Genomic DNA, 18,659 nt, shown 5'->3' with positions numbered 1-18,659 from the left:
AATAAAATTACTAGTGTGTCCTTATGAAGTCAGAGATCATCATTTTTGCCCTTCTAATGCATGTATTCATGTAAAATTAAAAATGACAAAAAAATACAAAAGACTCCTGTATTCATGTATTTATGAAGTCAGATATCACCCTATATTCCTATTTGCCCTTCTAATGTATGTATTCATGTAAAAAATTTTAAGAAAAATTAGAAAAATAAAATAATAAAATTACTAGTGTGTCCTTATGAAGTCAGAGATCATCATTTTTGCCCTTCTAATGCATGTATTCATGTAAAATTAAAAATGACAAAAAAATACAAAAGACTCCTGTATTCATGTATTTATGAAGTCAGATATCACCCTATATTCCTATTTGCCCTTCTAATGCATGTATTCATGTAAAAAATTTTAAGAAAAATTAGAAAAATAAAATAATAAAATTACTAATGTGTCCTTATGAAGTCAGATATCATCCTTTTTACCCTTTTAAGGCATGTATTCATGTAAAATATATATATATATAAACTTGCAATTACTTTTTTAATCAACTATTAGTATAATGATAATCTAACTCTAATTAATATGAATACCTTTCGGACAGATGACTCATCTATGGGCTCCAATCTTTTTTTTAATGCTGTATACTCACTCTCTTTCAATTTATGGAATTAGTAGATATTTATTTTCAAATAAAAAGAGGAAACAAGCGAAAAGAATAACAAAAGTATGTTAGGTATAAAAATTGTATATTTAAACTAATTTTAGATATTGATAGCCATGATTCATAGTATTTAACTGCAGTTTTGTTTAGATGATTAATAGAAATAGCATATCTAGAGGATTTATATATTTGGAAGGAGTACATGCAATTAATTTACATTATTTTCGAACTTTGGAAGGATAGGCATTTAAAACTCCACTAGAAAATTAGTAAATATTTGTTTGTCAATTCCCATTTAGAGTTACCAACAAAATTTCTAACCAGACATTAAGTGGGTAGAAAACAAATGAAAACATCTTGGGAAATATTGACTTTTTGAAATAAAATTGCCTAAACAGTAAATTATTTAGATTGAAGTTTATTTTACATGAGAAATGATTTATACTTTAGACATAAGATCTATTGTCAATTTCAAGAAAGAAACCTATGAGGACAAACTTAATTTGGCAGGGTGGTTCTGCATCAATATACAAGGCAGTTTGAGTCTGTAAAATCTGAGCTCTGAAGATTATCTGAGACTTTGAAGCTTACTGTAAACACAATCTGTCTTGAGAGGATGTGCATTCTTAGATGATTAAGCTAACTAAGGAGTAAAGAAAGCCACAGATAAAGAATTATCTATATGTTACAAAGAGCCTTCATGTTCAGAACAACATTTCAAAGCAGGAGTGATTGGATGAACCCCCTTTCTTGTCTCTCCTTCATGTCTTCCGTCTCCTTTTCTGTTTCCTTCTTCAAACTGGCTACTCTGGCATCACCCTGTCTTCTTTTTATGCGTTATCTTGTTTCCTTCCTACATCAGCAAATACTTTATCCATCATTTCAAGATACAGAATCTTATAAGCCATTATTCTGACTGTGTGTGTGCAGACTTAGTTGAACATATAATGTTTGTAGTGTTTCAAGTTTATTCTTAATTCATTTCTCTTCTGGTCATAATTCACTGCCTTGCATATGCCCCTCATCCAGTAAACAGAAGCAAATAGTTATTCTGCAATTATAATCAAATAAGATAGTAGGAAGACCCAAACAAACAAACAAAAGATAGTGGGAAGACTACTTCTTGATGCTTTGGAGTTGTTTATTGGTAGTTCAAGTTGAAACTTAGGAGGTGAGTCCTGTCTACAATCTGCTACATTTCTGCAGACCTAGTTTTCATGACCATAACACCATCGAATCTTATCATGCACCAAACAAATAATTATTCTTGGATTATACTAAATTGAATTTGTCTAGTAAAGAAGATATTATATCGATACATCTAACTCTGGTGTCTTTACAATCCGAAAACCTTGGGATGTTCTGTTTATATATTGAGGGATGGCAAGATGCAAAGATTTATTTATGATGCAACGTATCTTTTAAACAGTGAGATTAGTTGTGGACAGGAAAGATTTCAGTTCTATTATATTCTGACTTTGTCAGTTTCACTGGATTCTCACATATCATTGGAATCAAACTTGAATTGGATAAATTAGTATGGACATTTTCTATGGTCCTTTGAACAAGACTTATACTGAATTATGTACTATTATATTTGTGTAGGCAAGAAACATTCAATGCATCTTCTATAGTTGAACTCTGGAATATCTGGATTAAGAATTCAGAGAAATAGATTTGAAGAGATTACAGCAGTAATCATCATCTGAGATGATGTGGTGATTGATTTCTGGTCAGAGAGGTTTTGAGGAGTGTCAGCTTTAGCTATAATCTTTGTAACTGCTTATACCTGTCATCTTAGTTATATATGACTAGATTTCATCTGGTGTAACAACACTGTTCCAACTTGATTTGTTCAAACGGACTCATTTATTCTCAGGTTTAGATTTGATATGGGAAAAGTGATAGTGTCTATTAATTGAAATATGAAGTCTAAACAAGCTACATATTTCAATTGGATTAAGAAGAAGAGAACAAGGTAGTAAGGGTGCAATTATGTGATATACATAGTGATTCCTAAGCAACATTAATCATCACAAAACTGCACAATAGAAATTGCATATAAGCCTCAAACCCAACTTTTAAGTAAATCGCATATACAATCTATACATTTGCACAAAGATAGGAACAGGGAGTCCTCTCCTTGGAGTATTTCCATGTTGCTCACTGATTAAAAGTCTATCCTAGATAGTCTACTAGCATGGACAAAGGAACTAAACAAAGCCCTCTTTTCTTCAGCTCTCTACACTCATCTGTCTTCTCAACAAAATCAAATCCATTTAGAGTTTGGTTCAGCTCTAGGCCATTCCTATTGCCGACATCATCTTCCTGCAACATGCAGAGGCAGAAGAACCAGGTTTTAGCTGGGACAAAATACTTCAATTAAATTCAACAGACCAAAGCAATTGTTTTCTAGTACCTGAGCTGTGTCCCTGCAATCATCATTCTTGTTTGGGTCACCAATCAAGTAACTCAAATCAGCAACCTGTTCTAAGCAATACATTTCACAGGAATGACTCAAAGTTACTGAAACCAAAGAATCCCTGCAAGACAGGGAATACAGTATAAGACGGAAAGAAGTTGTTGTTGTTGTAACCTTGGGGCTATTGACAGGTGAGCTAGCAGTGTCTTCCAAAGAATCATCATGCAGTAGCCCCTTCCTCTTCTTTAAGCTCAGCTTCCTGTAGTTCTCCGACACCTGGAGGCTCGCTGACGATGGCTTCCAAGCAACACAAGAAGCAGCATCGGAGATCATAGAAGACCCGCTGACAACACCGAAGGAGAAGCCACCAGCTGCTTTCCTCTCCTCCGAAGCCATGAAGTCCTCGAAGTACATGGTCCAACCGCTCTCTTCAGAAGAAGCTGAACCATCCTTGGGACGGAAAGCGCTATTCGCAGTCGGGTTAATTGATTCCTCCATCTCAAGGAAACGGAGATGGTGGGCATGTACATCAGGCAAGAGGCCTCTGAGGTTTGTATATAGAACACGGGAAAGAAAGAGCAAATGAGAAATAAAAGAGAGAAAGAAAGGGATGCGAGTATTATACTGGCGTGGGGCAGAGAGGATGGAGAGAGTTCGAATCAATCTCCTGCAAACAAAATGCTGGATTGTGACGTGCAAGAAGAGAATCAAAGGGATGCTTTGACATTACAACCCACATACCTAACCCACTCATTTCTTCTCTTTACCTTGTTTCTACTGCCACTGTTGTATCATAAAACATCGAGAACTCTATCTTCACAGAGACGAATAAGTTTCGTACGTGCTGATTTCACTGTCAAACATTGGTTGATGTTTTCAGCTCCATTATCCTATATGGATATCTTGAGTTAATATCCATGCAATTCAGAAATAGTTTTGTTTGCAGTAATGAAACATCATCATCCTACTTCATTTAAAAAGGTAGATCATATCCTGGAGGTGGCTCTGGACACACCAGGAGCAGTTATTAGATAAGATCCCTGTCAAGTTACAACAAATCCTCGTAAACCTACCTGTTTGACATAATTCATGTATTGAATGGACTCTACAACCACCATATGTTGTGTTGATGCTTCTCCTGCCTCTCCCTGCTCCTATTCCAACCAATTTTTGTCAAAGTAATCTTAAGTCAGTTCCTTTGGATAGGAGCATTATGCACAGAGAAAGAAATAACTTCATTGATGTGCTGACACACAAGTATCCATTTCATTATGTACTGATAGCAGCCTTTTAGTGTTGTATATGAGTAATATACCAATCAGCATTATCTAACTGAAACTAGTAAAATAATCACATTCGATTAATCAATGTTTTGATTTGTTTGTGTATATGCCAGCATTGCAGTGTCAACTATGATTTAAAATTTGTGACACCATCACAACCACTAGTGCTTTATCTAAGAATGCTTTGAAATCTTCTGACAGACAAGTTGCTTAAAAGAAAGCAGAGGTTTATATGTGCTGAAGAGTAAGATAGTCCTGTAAAGGATTTGGGATTCCAAAACCTGTGACAATTAATTCCATTCAGTGTTGAAGAAGAAGATGTTCCCGGAATCTGCTTGTAGAATTGCTCATTTCATCAAAGGCAAAATTATTTTCCCTGCTAAAAAAGAATCACATAGTTTCCGGCAACAACATCACTTGGGTTGTTCATATCTGATCTGTTGAAAACTAGATCATGCCTTTCTCTGTGCAGAAGAAAGAGACCCACAGTAAATCCCCTCGACAACAGGAGGTTTCAACCTCAAATGGATTTTGAGGTGAGGAATCAAAGAAGAGGCCGGCCTTAGTTCCTTCTGGAAGGCGTGGAAACATTGGAGTGTCATGCCTTTCTGTGTCGATGCCCACAAACTAAATTTAATCTTTTCTTAATATTAGGTGAAAGTGCAATATATCATCGATCGAGAGAATTTTGTCATGCAGTTTAAATATTTCGTTATTGGCTGCGTGTTAATCATTACTCATGCCCAATTTGATTAGTGCACGATAAGTTCCTCGTTTGACGATATAAATGCACTGTTAGTTTTTGTATCAGGCCAAGATTTTTAGATCTAAACAAACAAAATTAAGAAAAAATGACTTCATTTTTTCGATTGAATTGATGTCTTAAATTATTATTATTATCTTTATTTCTATAACTTGTATCTTTTTGACTTGACGAGTTTCTCGCTGACCTCGGATGAAGCTGGCGCTTGTTTGCCAAAAAGCCTTTTGACCTCGGCACAGGTGTGTTGGCACTTGATCTTCCCGATCCCGGCGAGCAGCATGGATGGTTGAGACACCACAAGATACATCAAGTAATCGGATATTTTCTTGCTTATCTTACACTCTATCTTGTCTGTCCCTTCCTTGCCTTTCTCGGAACAGGATTGATTCGCTTCCAAATCTTTCTTACCTTCCACTATATCATTCTTAACGTGACGGGAATTCACTTTCATGGGAGGCTTAATGGCTGCCTTCGCGGGATCCGCACTGGTCTCCTCCATCTGGCAGCAAATAGACGTGGCGATGTGCCACAACAGGATTCTCTCGGCGAAGCTCCAGTGGAGGTTCGTGTAGCCCATTTTCTGAAGCACACATTCCCCTCTGCGGGCTCGCAATCGCTTGTAACTTGCGACGTTTCCCTCCGCGCTGTTGGCCTTGTCCTTCAGTTCCTTGAAGATAAGTGTCTTCAGATCATCATCCACGTCCGTATTTTCCACGCCATACAGGCTATCCCACACTTTCAATCGGAGGAGATGCAAGATGCTTCTGCAACCGGTGTGCTTCTTGTCCTTCGGTTACAACTACGGCTATGGTCTCGAGCCCAGGAGCGGCAAGGAGGAGGACGTTAGTTATGGTGACGTCGGCTTCGTTGAAATCATGCTTCTCTGTATAGTGGAAGAGCACGAGGGCGAAAATTGCGAGTAAGAGCGAGAAGCCGCGCAGCATACGACCAACCAAGTAGGGTATGGACATGGGCAGCTTTGGTGTGGAGGATGTCGTGCAGGAAAGAGAGCTCGAAGTCCACCACTTGGAACGCCTGGTTCCACTTGCCCCGCAAGAAGGTTTGGATTTCGATCTGATCCTGCAAGCTCAGCATGAGGTTTACCGTGAGGCTCTTGAAGGACTCGAAGAAGCGATAGGCCACGGATATGGCCTACACTTCAGACATATATAAGACATCTTCGTTGGGTAGGGTAGGCGTGTCTGCAACTTGGACCATCTCGAAGCTTGCCTTCAGCCCAGCGGTAACACTAGAACGATACGCTTTCATGAACTTGTACTAGTCAGGCCCGGGATCCTGCTCGGTGATCATGGATTGCCTCGGCCGGTCCATTCTGGCCGACCACAACGCCAGTGTCCGCTCTGCATATTTGAGGATTCCGGCGGTGAACACCACGATGGCGATCTTCCACAGGTGGGGGCTCGGCAACGACTCGAGGAACAGCACGATGGCCATGGTAACTTCGTACAGTAGCCCAATCAAGTGGCGCAGCCACAGCTCATTGTCCTCGAGGGAGTAGGAGGTGGCGGTGTCGGGGCCGCCGAGTGGAGAAGAAGGAAGGGATCCCAGAGGGCAATGGGGCCGCAGTTGACGTGCTGGTCGCTAGCCTCGATCTGCTTGCTGAGGAGATTCCCCAGCGCCAAGGTGGCGATGTTGTCAGACGCCCAGATAGGAGAACCACAGGATAATCCTCAACAATGTTTTTGATCTCCGCTTCCGAAAGAGGGAAAAGAAGATGAGAATGATCTGCAAGGCGAGGCTGAGGAGAACCAGGATGCGGATTTGTTCCGCAATCCATAGCTTCCTAATCTTCCTGTAGATGAACTCCATCGCCATCGGCTGGCTTGTTAAAACTCCGCCTCCCTCCTCCACAACTCGACTCTTAATTGTCATGAAGCTCGAGACGCTCTCACCGTGCTCAGCCGCAGTGTTGAAGTGAATGCCACAACACGTGAGCGATACGCCTCCCAACCATCTCTGTAGCTCACTACCGTCGCAAGCGCTGCTTTCAGCGGCAACAACGCTTGCCTATTCACCTGTGAGGTGCCCAGTCCTGACACCAATCAGTTGTCAGTGGTCTCTGTGGGTACCTACTCGAAGTTGCTCCGATAATCAATAGAAAGGCGTCACAGTCTTCAATCAGAAAACAGGTAGACCAGTGGGTACACGTTGAAGGTGTGAGAAAAATATTGCTCTCATAGCATTAGGTTCTTGAGTGTGCCACTAAAGTTAGTTTATGCCCAAAGCTTTGCTATTAAAATGAAAGTAATTGGTGGATTCATGACTTGTGAAAAGAGGATTACATTAGATTCTGTGCTCTAATGTTTTCGAAAGCATCATTAATCATCTTCTTCTTCTTCAATGTGAAGTCTCATCTCCGTATTTCTATTAACAAAATTAAGGTATAAATCTTCTTTTAAGAATCTATAACCATCATAATTTTTAAATTTTAAATATTTTAGATCAACGATTAATGAGTCAGTTACTTCTTCGAATCAAATCATAAAAAATGAAATTGAAACCTACTTAAATAAAGAATTAATTTATGATCAAACTAGAGATGGTTGTATTTTAGATTAATGGTCAACCACATTCCGCACTTAGTATCTTTGGTCAACACTTGCATATCACATTGATAATTTTTAAATCACGATCAATGAATCAAATCTAATAAAAGTAGTATGCATCACTTTGGATAGTAATTCAACTCAAAGCCTTAAACTTATTATTAAATTATAGATCAAACCTAATATATGTCAAATCACACCAATGCTCTTTTTAATTCTTATATCGTATATAAATATTTTTCTTGATAAAATTAAGAAAAAATTCTTTTCATGCAATAATAATCGGGATTCACATCTTGAGGTCATAAGATTTGATTGAGTCATACGTTAAAAAAGAAAAATATAATAATAATAATAAGGTAAAAACGAAAATTAAAAAATTAAAATGAAAATAAAATTTAGAGATAAAAGGGAAAAAAATTTAAAAGAATAAAATGAAATAAAAAAAGACAATTCAAACTAATAAAAAATTAGAAATTAGAAAATTAAAAAGAGAAAAACTTTACTTTAACGGCAAGGAAAAAAGGACAACCAATAATTGTTCTTTTAGCCACTCAATTAAAAGGATGTGACGGTGTCAAACTTCTTCGATACTCCCGGCGGAGTTAAGAGGACCACTAGAAACACGATGGTCCCAAATTGTCTTTTTTATTACAAAAGATTGTTCCGCTAATAAGTCAGAATCAATAAGATAACAAATAGTATTCTGTTTCTTAATTAGAGACTTTAAATATCACCAATAACAACTCTTGGCTCATCAATCATTATTTCTTAATTTAAAATGTAACGTGGTATTTCTCCAATGAGTTATAAGCGTTCAAAAACATTCCAGTATATAATGATTGCTTACTATTTGTGCTGAACTGGATCATCACAGAAGAGGTTTGTGAGAGATGACATCACCTCTGCAATTTTTCATGAGTACGTCACACCATCTTTCATGCTGTGAAACCAAAAGAGAAGGACGGGACGGGAGAGCGATCTACGTTCTTGGATTACGAGGGATTGGAAATTTCAGGTTCTTGTAATTAGATGTCGACTAGAAGTTTTGCTCTGGCATGGCCTGCTTCGATCCGGTATTGTTCACCAATTCCCATGTGAGCCATGAGTAACCAGACATGGGTGAGGAGCTCTCCGCCCTGGCTCAGCTGCTTGGCGTGAGAATACGAGTTGCAGTTGCTGGCCGCATAGCACAACATCTCCACCCACACGGCACTGATGACGATCCACCTCCTGCTCGTCTCCAACTCGTTTAAGTCCTTTGCGAGCTTGCATGCATCGAACAGCACCGACTTGCTCCTGTCCCCTTTCACCTCTACGGGTTTGAGTTCAGGATCCGACTTGGCGACTTCCAGCAGCTTCTCGCAAGCTGCATTTTCCAACCGAGGCAGATCCTTCTTTTTTGGGTTGACAAGTTTTTTGGTCACCTTGAGCCATGAAGCTTCTCTGCACTGGTCCTCCGATTCAATTTCTCTGGCATTGTCTGTGAAAAACCTTTTGGCCTCGGCACAGGTGTCTTGGAACCTGATCTTCCCAATCCCGGCAGGCAGCAGGGATGGTTGAAAAACCAAAAGATACATCAAGTAATCGGATATTTGCTTACTTATCTTACGATGATCACATTTCGCTTCCTTGCCTTTTTCGGAAGAAGATTGATTCGCTTCCAAATCTTTGTTACTTTCCACTGTATCATTCTTAACGCGACGGAAATTCACTTTCTTATGCGGATCAATGGTTGTCTTATCGGCGTTGGCACCGTTCTCCCTCATCTGGTAGCAAATAGACGTTGCGATGTGCCACAACAGGACGCTTTCGTCGAATTCCTTATTCATGCTCCAGTCGAAGTCCGTGTAGCCCTTTTCCCGAAGCACCCATTCGCCTTTGCAGGCTCGCAATCGCTTGTACTCGGTGGAGTCTCCCTCGGCGCCGTATGTTTTCTTCTTCAGTTCCTCGAAGATGAGCGTCTTCTGATCATCCCCTACGATGGTATTTTCTACGGGCCGATTGCTATCCCACAGTTCTTTCAATCCGAGGAAATGCAGTATTCTTGTGAACGTGGTTTGCTTGTAATCTCCGAGGCAGATGCGTAGTAGGTTGCACTGCCTCATGGAATTCGACCACCTTGTGCCACCACGAAATTTGACGATTGCAAGATCCAATTTTAAAAACCTGATGATTTTTTTCAGGCGAGCGATGAAGGGCCTCTCCAGCTTGCCGCTGTCCTGCAGCGCGACGATGGTCCAGTCCGAGAATACGAGCAGGACAGCGGCGATGGCCTCGAGCACAAGAGCGACAAGAAGAAGGATGTAAGTTATGATGACGTCGGCTTCGCTAAAATTATGCCTCCCGCTACGGTGGAAGAGCACGAAGGCGAGGACTACCAAGGAGAGCGACAAGGCTCGCACCAGGCGACCTCGTAGGGTATGGACACGGACGGCTTTGGTGTGGAGGATGTCGTGCAGTAAAGAGAGCTCCACGTCGACCATGAAGAAAGCCCGGGTGGCTTCGAGCGTCAGAAAGAAGGTTTGGCTCTCGATCCGATCCTGGAAACTGAGCATGAGGTCCACAGTGAGCCGCTTGACGGTCGGGAAGAAGCGATAGGCACCGAATATGATCTCCTTGTCGGTTCTTTTTTCGGGTTTATCTTTGGGAAGGGGGGGCCGTGGCTCTTTCTCTGTCTCGATGTTTGCGTTCAGCCCCGCAGTAACACGAGAGTGATACTCCTGCATGAACTTGACGTAGTTAGGCCCGGGATCCGGGTCGCTGATCATGGATTCCCTCAGCCGGTCCATACTGGCCGACCAAAGCGCCAGCGTCCGCTCCGCGTACTTGAGGATTCCGGCGGTGAACACCACGATGGCGACTTTCCACAAGTGGGGGCTCGGCAGCGACTCGAGGAACACCAGGATGGCCACGGAGACCTCGAGCACCAGCCCCAGAAAGTGGCGCAGCCACAGCTCGTTGTCCTCCAGGGAGTAGGAGGTGATAGTGTCGGGGCCGCCGAGGTGGAGGAGGAGGAAGGGAGCCCAGAAGGCGGTGAGGTCGCCGTTGATGTTCTGTTCGCTCGCCTCGGTCTGGTCGTTGAGGAGGTTGCCGAGCGCCAAGGCGGCGACGTAGTCGGCGCCCAGGTAGGAAGTCCAGAGGATGAAGCTCAACAGCCTGTTCTGGCACCGCTTCCGGAAGAGGGAGACGCAGATGAGGACGATCTGCAAGCCGAGGCTGAGGAGGACCAGGATGCGGATTTCTTCCGCACTCCATAGTTTCCTGATCTTCGTGGGGACGATCTTCATCTGCCCGCCTCTCTTTCTTACGCCTTCTCCTCCCTCCGACACAACGCGAACTCCTCATATATAGCAATCGAGCTCGACAGTCTTTCACCGTGCTAAGCTGCCATCTCGCGAGCGAGACGGCTCCCATCTTTTTACTTTATCACATGACCGTCGCAAGCAACGCTTTTGTGACAAATTTTCCTACTTGTTCCTACTTGTTCCTTGCTTGAGTGGCCTCACCCGAGAGAAGCGCTGTCGAGCTACGGGACCAGTCAGGGACGTCCGTCTCGTCATTGGTCGATAGTGTGTGTCCCACCATACACAGCTCTGCCAACCGACTGGAAAAGCGCTGTTTCCTTGGCTGGTGACTCGGTCGAGACAGATGATTCAGGCGCAGCAGCAATTCCCATGCGGGATCCACCTGTGGAGCCGTTGCTTTCAGTTATCCGCAGACAGGTAGTGCAAGTTGACTGTGACAAAAATATTAGCCTCGCAGGATTCGGTTCTTGAGTGTGCTTCTAAAACTAGTATCGGAAGAAACCGTACTTTCTTTCTTTTTTTATTCCCTCGTGGGGACAAAACGAATCGGGAATGCGTGCTAAGATCGATGGCTTGTTAAGGAACAGAGCTTTGGTATTCATGAGAAAGATGATGGATTCAAGACTTGTGAGAAGAGGATAACATCAGAGTTTTGATAAAGTATGATTAATGATCTTCCTCCTCGAGGACAGAACACTAATCACCTTTTTATTTTTATTGTTGTTATAACATATAGCCGTTGTATGCAATGCTAGATAGATATTGTCATAAGTTTTAGCTATATAAATCGAAGGAGGGATGTAGAACCCCTTTTTTTTTTATCAAATGTAATATAAACTTTGGATGATTTTTCACAAAAAAAAGAAAAACTTTTACATTAGGTTTTGCTCAAACAATATCCCCTTTTAGTCTTTTCAAGTAACGTAGCTAAACTATCATTCTACTTTCCCTCTGTTTTTATCTTCATTGCCTCTTTCATTGCCATCCTCTTTTTTTTTCTCTCTCTTCTTCATCCTCCTTTTTTTTCTTCTCTTCTATCGTTTTATATTTCTTTATTATATTACTTTTCTTATCCTTTTCTTTTTCTCTCTCTTTTCTCCTCCTCTCCCTCCTCTCTCCACCAATGATGGGACAAAGGGATGAAGGCAATAGTGGGGGTGCGAGCGATAATGACAAAGGTGATGGGGGTGACAAAGGTGATGGGGGTGCAAGTGACGACGACAAAAGAGATGGGGGTGGTGGCGACAACGATGAAGGTGGCAAAGGCAATAGGGAAAATTGAGAGACAATTTCAATATGTTTAAATTTAGGAATATATTATTTAAGAAAAACCAAAAAGGATGGTACTATTCAGGAAACCCCTAAATGGAAGTATTTTTAGAAAAATCATCCTATAAACACTGTTAATATATACCATTATTTAGTCAAAACTTAGATCACAAATGATAAGAAAAAGTATCTTACATCAATCCTACATTAAGACATAATAAAATCATCTTATCTATATTGTCATCTCCCATATTGACTGATCTATATCGTTATCTATTACACCAATCTTTCATATTCGAGTAAATTCCTTAAGTTGGCTGAATTTATATTTCTCTATGTCATATAGTCGAATTTATAACCTAATTGCAAAACCAAGACCATAGGAATATGCAATGATGAGATGATAAACTAAAATATCTTTTGTCAAGTTTCACTATTCTCTCATGTGCTAATTTTTTCACCGATCTCGTGTGTCAAGGTTACTCTTCGATTAGGTGCCAATTAGACATCATCTTCCTATAAAATTGATATTTTGTTAGACGTCATATCTCTTCTCCATCTAGACTCCCTAGTTGTCATAAAAGATGAATAACGACTCCCTAGTCGTTGTAACAATACTTGAAGGTAATATTCCATACTTTTGATACTAAATCTTGATTGACTTCAAATAAACATTCCAATCGAACAATCAAAATTTATATTAATAAAATTGGTCTCCTATTTATTAAATAGAGATTTTAAATATCACCAATAACAACTCTTTTGCTCGTCAAATAATGATATTTTAACTCTTAAAATATAATAAAATAATAAACATATCAGATTAAATATCATAAATAAAATAAGAGAAAGCTTTCCAAAAATCAAAATTGTTCACCGTGTAAGTATGATGTAGTAATAACATATTATACAAAATCATGAAAATTACTTAGATTAGGCTTAACTCAATTTTCTCTCCCATACATATTTTGAAGACCGATTTTCCTAAAATGCTTCTTTTTTTTTCTTATATGGTATCCCATATTTTCGTTTCTCTTATATAGGTCCCCATATTATTTGTAATCTCACAAACACCTTTATCCTTCTCCGATCCTTCTTGATCACCGTCTCCCCTCCACTACGAGGCGGCACCGTCCACCCATCCCCCCTACTCCCATTGCGAGGTTTTGTCACCTTTGAGGAGGAAAAAAAGGAAAAGCGGGGAAAGACGAATGAATGGAGAGGAGGGGAGAGAGAGAGAGAGAGAGAGAGGAAAAAGATGATAGGGAAGGTTGGGTGGAGAGGGGAGGGGAAAAGAGGAGGAGAGAAAAGAGCTTGAAGGGAAGGGTGGGTGGAGATGACAGGAAAAGGTGAGCGATGAGAGAAGAGGGGAGGAGAACGAGGAGGGGGAATGAAGGGGATGGGGAGAAAGGCAACAGGTGAAGGTGATGGACAGCAGGGTAAGGAACGGGAAGAGAGAAGAGAGAAAGAGGGGAGAGGGAGGAGGTAAAAAGGAAGGGTGGACGTCATCGTCTCGAGATGGGACGGAGGTGATGGCGGAAAGATAAGGATATTTATGAAATTATAAAAATAAGTGTATTATCTAAGAAAAATAAAAACAGAAGCATCAGAAAAAATAAAAAAGAGGACTTTGCAGGAAAATAATCCTTTTTTTAATATATGACGGTTGCCATAATTTAGCATTAGATTTCTAAATCCAATTTCTCCGCTTGTCAGATGAAACATCAAATAGCACCACGTAAAGTAGCCTGCATGGACATTGAATTGTGTTGTTTATAATATTTATATATTCGAAATGTATCATGATTTTGCTATAATGATTTATGACCGTCAAGAAACATTCCAGTACATAATAATTAAGTACTGTTGTGTTGAACTGGATCATCACAGAAGAGGTTTGTGAGAGATGACATCACCTCTGCAATTTTTCATGGGTACATGACACCGTTTTTTATGCGATGAAATCAGAAGAGAAGGGAAGGACGAGAGAGCGGTCTAAATTCTTGGATTGCGAGGGATTTAATTGGAGCGATTCTAAATTTCTGGTTCTTGTGATTAGATCTCGACTACAAATTTTGCTCTGGCATCGCCTCCGTCGATCCTGTATTGTTCAGCAATTCCCATGTGAGCCATGAGTAACCAGACATGGGTGAGGAGTTCTCCGCCCTGGCTCAGCTGCTTGGCGTGAGCATACGAGTTGCAGTTGCTGGCCGCATAGCACAACATCTCCACCCACACGGCACTGATGACGATCCACGGCCTGCTCATCTTCGACTCGTTTAGGTCATTTGCGAGCTTGCATGCATCGAACAGTACCGACGTGCTCCTGCTCCCTTTCACCTCTACGGGTTCGAGTAAAGGATCCAGCACTTCCAGCAGCTTCCGGCAAGCTGCTTTTTCCATCGGAGGCAGATCCTCCCTTTTTGGCTTGACAAGTGCTTTGATCACCATGAGTAATGAAGCTTCTTTGTACTGGTCCTCCGATTCAATTTCCCTGGCATTGTCTGTGAAAAACCTTTTGGCCTCGGCACAGGTGTCTTGGAACCTGATCTTCCCAATCCCGGCAGGCAGCAGGGATGGTTGAGAAACCACAAGATACATCAAGTAATCGGATATTTGCTTACTTATCTTACGATGATCACATTTCGCTTCCTTGCCTTTTTCGGAAGAAGATTGATTCGCTTCCAAATCTTTGTTACCTTCCACTATATCATCCTTCTTCACTTTCATAGGAGGATCATTGGTTGTCTTATCGGCGTTGGCACCGATGTCCCACATCTGGTAGCAAATAGACGTGGCGATGTGCCACAACAGAACGCTCTCGTCGAATTCCTTCTTCATGCTCCAGTAGAGCTTCGGGTAGCCCTTTTCCTGAAGCACCCATTCGCCTTTGCAGGCTCGCAATCGCTTGTACCGGGTGGAGTCTCCCTCGGCGCCGTAGGTTTTCTTCTTCAGTTCCTCGAAGATGAGCTTCTTCTGATCTCCCTCGACGTTGGTATCTTCCACGTGCCGATAGCTATGCCACAGTTCTTTCAATCCGAGGAAATGCAGTATTCTTGTGAACGTGGTTTGCTTGTAATCTCTGAGACAGATGCAGAGTAGGTTGCACTGCCTCATGGAATTCGACCACCTTGTGTCTTCTCGGAACAACCATCTCCGAATTTTGACGATTACATGAGCCAATTGAAAATCCCACGACCTGACGTTGACGGGCCTCTCCAGCTTGCCCCTGTCCAGCAGCGCGACGATGGTCCAGTCCGATAATACGAGCAGGATAACGGCGATGACCTCGAGCCCAAGAGCGGCAAGGAGGAGGATGTAAGTTATGATGACGTCGGCTTCGTTAATATTGTGCTTCCCGCTACGGTTGAAAAGCACGAAGGCGACGACTGCCAAGGTGAGAGAGAAGGCCCGCATCAGGCGACCTTGTAGGGTATGGACATGGGCGGCTTTGGTGTGGAGGATATCGTGCAGTAAAGAGAGCTCCACCTCCACCACTTGGAAAGCCCGGCAGGCATCGAGATGCAGAAAAAAGGTTTGGCCGTCTCTTCGATCCTGGAATCCAAGCCAGAGGTCCATGGCGAGGCGCTTGACGGTGTCTAAGAAGCGATATGCAGATAATATGGTCGCCTCTTCGGATATTTTAAAGGGTTCTTCTGTGGGAGGGAGGGGCTCTGATATTTTAAATGTGGGAGGGAGGGGCATTGGTTCTTTATCTATCATGATATGTACGTTCAGCCCACTTGTAACACGAGAATGATACTCCCGCATGAACTTGAGGATGTTAGGCGTGTCGTTGATCATCGATTGCCTCAGCTGGCCCATGCTGGCCGACCGCAGCGCCAGCGTCCGCTCTGCGTACTTGAGTATTCCGGCGGTGAACACCACGATAGCGACTTTCCACAGGTGTGGGTTCGGCAGCGACTCGAGGAACACCAGGATGGCCACGGAGACCTCGAGAACCAGCCCGAGCAGGTGGCGCAGCCACAGCTCGTTGTCCTCCAGGGAGTAGGAGGTGATAGTGTCGGGGCCGCCGAGGTGGAGGAGGAGGAAGGGAGCCCAGAAGGCGGTGAGGTCGCCGTTGATGTTCTGTTCGCTCGCCTCGGTCTGGTCGTTGAGGAGGTTGCCGAGCGCCAAGGCGGCGACGTAGTCGGCGCCCAGGTAGGAAGTCCAGAGGATGAAGCTCAACAGCCTGTTCTGGCACCGCTTCCGGAAGAGGGAGACGAAGATGAGGACGATCTGCAAGCCGAGGCTGAGGAGGACCAGGATGCGGATTTCATCCGCACTCCACAGTTTCCTGATCTTCGTGGGGACGATCTTCATCTGCCCGCCTCTCTTTCTTACGCCTTCTCCTCCCTCCGACACAACGCGAACTCCTTATATATAGCAATCGAGCTCGACAGTCTTTCACCGTGCTAAGCTGCCGCATCTCGTGAGCGAGACGGTTCCCATCTTTTTTACTTTTAACACATGACTGTCGCAAGCAAAGCTTTTGTGCCAAATTTGCTTTTCCTAAATGTTCCTTGCTTGCGTGGCTCGCCCAAGCTACCATACCAGTGAGGGACGTCCGTCTTGTCATTGGTCGATAGTGTTTGTCCCACCTTACATTGCTGGCAACCAACGGGAAAGGCGCTTATTCCTTGGTTGGGGGCTCGATCGAGACAGGTGACTCAGGTGCCGCAGCAATTCTCATAGAGGATCCACCTATGGAGCCGTTGCTTTCGGCAATCACGAGACAGGTAGTTCGCCGGGTGCAGGATGAATGTGTGACAAAAATATTGCCCTCGCAGGATTGGGTTCTTAGTGTGTGCGTAAAACTAGTGACGAGGATAATAATGGCGACAAGACTCGGGCTGACGTCAGCTGCCCCAGATGACGCCTCATACCTCGATCGATCCGGCGGCACCTGGTCAAACAGATCAGAATGTTGGCCGAAGCGCATTTAATGCCCTGCTCAGGCTCAATCCTTTACGCCACGCCAACCGGTGGTAGACGCTACCAGGAGTATGATTCTGGCCCCTGCAAGAGAGCAGATCAGGCAACGGTAACCTCCCCTATAAATACCCTCGCGTTCAATAGGAGAAAGGGAAAAAGGGAGACAACAAACCCCCTACCACTATCTTTTAACTTGATCGTCGGAGGGGTCGGGTCGAGCTTCCCGACCCGACCTTTGTGCAGGTGCGAAGCCGAAGGTCCACACTAGACGAGCAGGCGAGGAGTTCCCTCCCGGAGGAAGCGACGACCCCATCCCGATCGGACCACCGTGATTGGCCACCTGAGCGGACTCGAGGGCCGCACCGGGAAGATCCCCCATCATCCGGACCCGAACCGAGCCGCGTCGGCCCCGAGGCCACGGCTCAAGGTTGTTCCCGTAACATTTTGGCGCTAGAAGGAGGGCCCGAGATGTCGAGGGATTACCCGATCGGCCCGAATGAGTCCGCGGCTGAGAGGTCACATCTGATCGGAGCTTCGAGGGAACACCCTCATGACGAACACCTCGCAACGACCTCAGAGCGCTATTGGCGGATACTCAACGACCCGGGCTTGTCACCACCCGACGGCGCCCCAGCCGACCCATCGCCCGTGTCGTCCGAGGCCTTTCAGGACCTTACTCATCAAATCTGAACATTGACCAGTATGGTGCAGTCCATTATCCCACTCGTTTCTCATCCGCTGCACCCGCCTGCGATCCAACCGCTACGGCAACAGGAGCCGCCCGTTCGGTTTCGCACGCTACCTCAGGAGCTCCCCACTTCGCCTCGGGTCCGATCGACCCCACTCGGGGACCGGGTGATGGCAAACCCAAGCGGGCGCCCGGAACCCGAGGCATTATCTTCGGATTCAGCGGACTCCCTGCGAGCCCAATTACGCTTTGTTAGTCAGTAGCTCGACGAAGTGCAGAAGGAGGTTCGCAGGTCAAAGGGAGAGCTCGGGGAGGACGCACACCAAGGGTCCCCGTTCGCGCTTGAGATACAAGATCAGGCAGTCCCCCCGAACTTCCGCCTCCCCTCCTCGACGCGTACGACGGTGCCACCGACCCAGCGGACCATGTAGCCGCCTTTCATGCCCAAATGGCGTTTTACAGAACCTCGGATGCCATGATGTGCAAGGCGTTCCCCACGACTCTGAGGGGGCCAACTTGTGCATGGTATAGCAGTCTGAAGCCTGGGGCGATCACTTCTTTCGGTCAGCTCGCCCGAGACTTTGAGCTTAGCTTCCTAGCCTACGCCCGACCAAAGCCATTCGTTGCACTGCTCCTTAAACTCGACCAAAGGGAGGACGAGCCCCTCTCACATTTCGTGGATCGCTTTGCCACGCAAATCCGAGATTTGCCGGACACTCATTCCTCTCTATTAATGCAGGCGTTCATGATAGGCCTGCGACCCTCCAGACTT

At 43.9% G+C, this 18,659-nt stretch overlaps 3 protein-coding genes across 3 annotated transcripts; all 3 read right to left on the bottom strand.

Moving 5' to 3' along the window:
* Nucleotides 1–2,701: 2,701 nt before the first annotated feature.
* On the bottom strand, nucleotides 2,702–3,666 carry LOC135594251 (vascular-related unknown protein 4-like). The gene is made up of 3 exons (XM_065084651.1): nucleotides 3,249–3,666; nucleotides 3,072–3,137; nucleotides 2,702–2,980 (listed from the first exon to the last, which is right to left on the bottom strand). Exons 1-3 carry the CDS (start codon nucleotides 3,570–3,572, stop codon nucleotides 2,831–2,833), a joined length of 540 nt encoding a protein of 179 aa, XP_064940723.1. The 5' UTR covers nucleotides 3,573–3,666; the 3' UTR covers nucleotides 2,702–2,830.
* Nucleotides 3,667–8,576: 4,910 nt separating this feature from the next.
* LOC135594250 (uncharacterized) lies at nucleotides 8,577–10,988 on the bottom strand. The gene has a single exon (XM_065084650.1). The coding sequence runs from the start codon at nucleotides 10,975–10,977 to the stop codon at nucleotides 8,716–8,718; it is 2,262 nt and encodes a 753-aa protein (XP_064940722.1). The 5' UTR covers nucleotides 10,978–10,988; the 3' UTR covers nucleotides 8,577–8,715.
* Nucleotides 10,989–14,208: 3,220 nt separating this feature from the next.
* On the bottom strand, nucleotides 14,209–16,598 carry LOC135594249 (uncharacterized). Its single transcript, XM_065084649.1, has one exon. The coding sequence runs from the start codon at nucleotides 16,585–16,587 to the stop codon at nucleotides 14,320–14,322; it is 2,268 nt and encodes a 755-aa protein (XP_064940721.1). The 5' UTR covers nucleotides 16,588–16,598; the 3' UTR covers nucleotides 14,209–14,319.
* Between the last annotated feature and the right edge of the window lie 2,061 nt (nucleotides 16,599–18,659).

The sequence above is a fragment of the Musa acuminata genome, chromosome BXJ1-9 (assembly GCF_036884655.1).
Source record: "Musa acuminata AAA Group cultivar baxijiao chromosome BXJ1-9, Cavendish_Baxijiao_AAA, whole genome shotgun sequence".
Lineage (NCBI taxonomy): Eukaryota > Viridiplantae > Streptophyta > Magnoliopsida > Zingiberales > Musaceae > Musa > Musa acuminata.
This window is presented reverse-complemented; position numbering and strand designations above follow the sequence as displayed.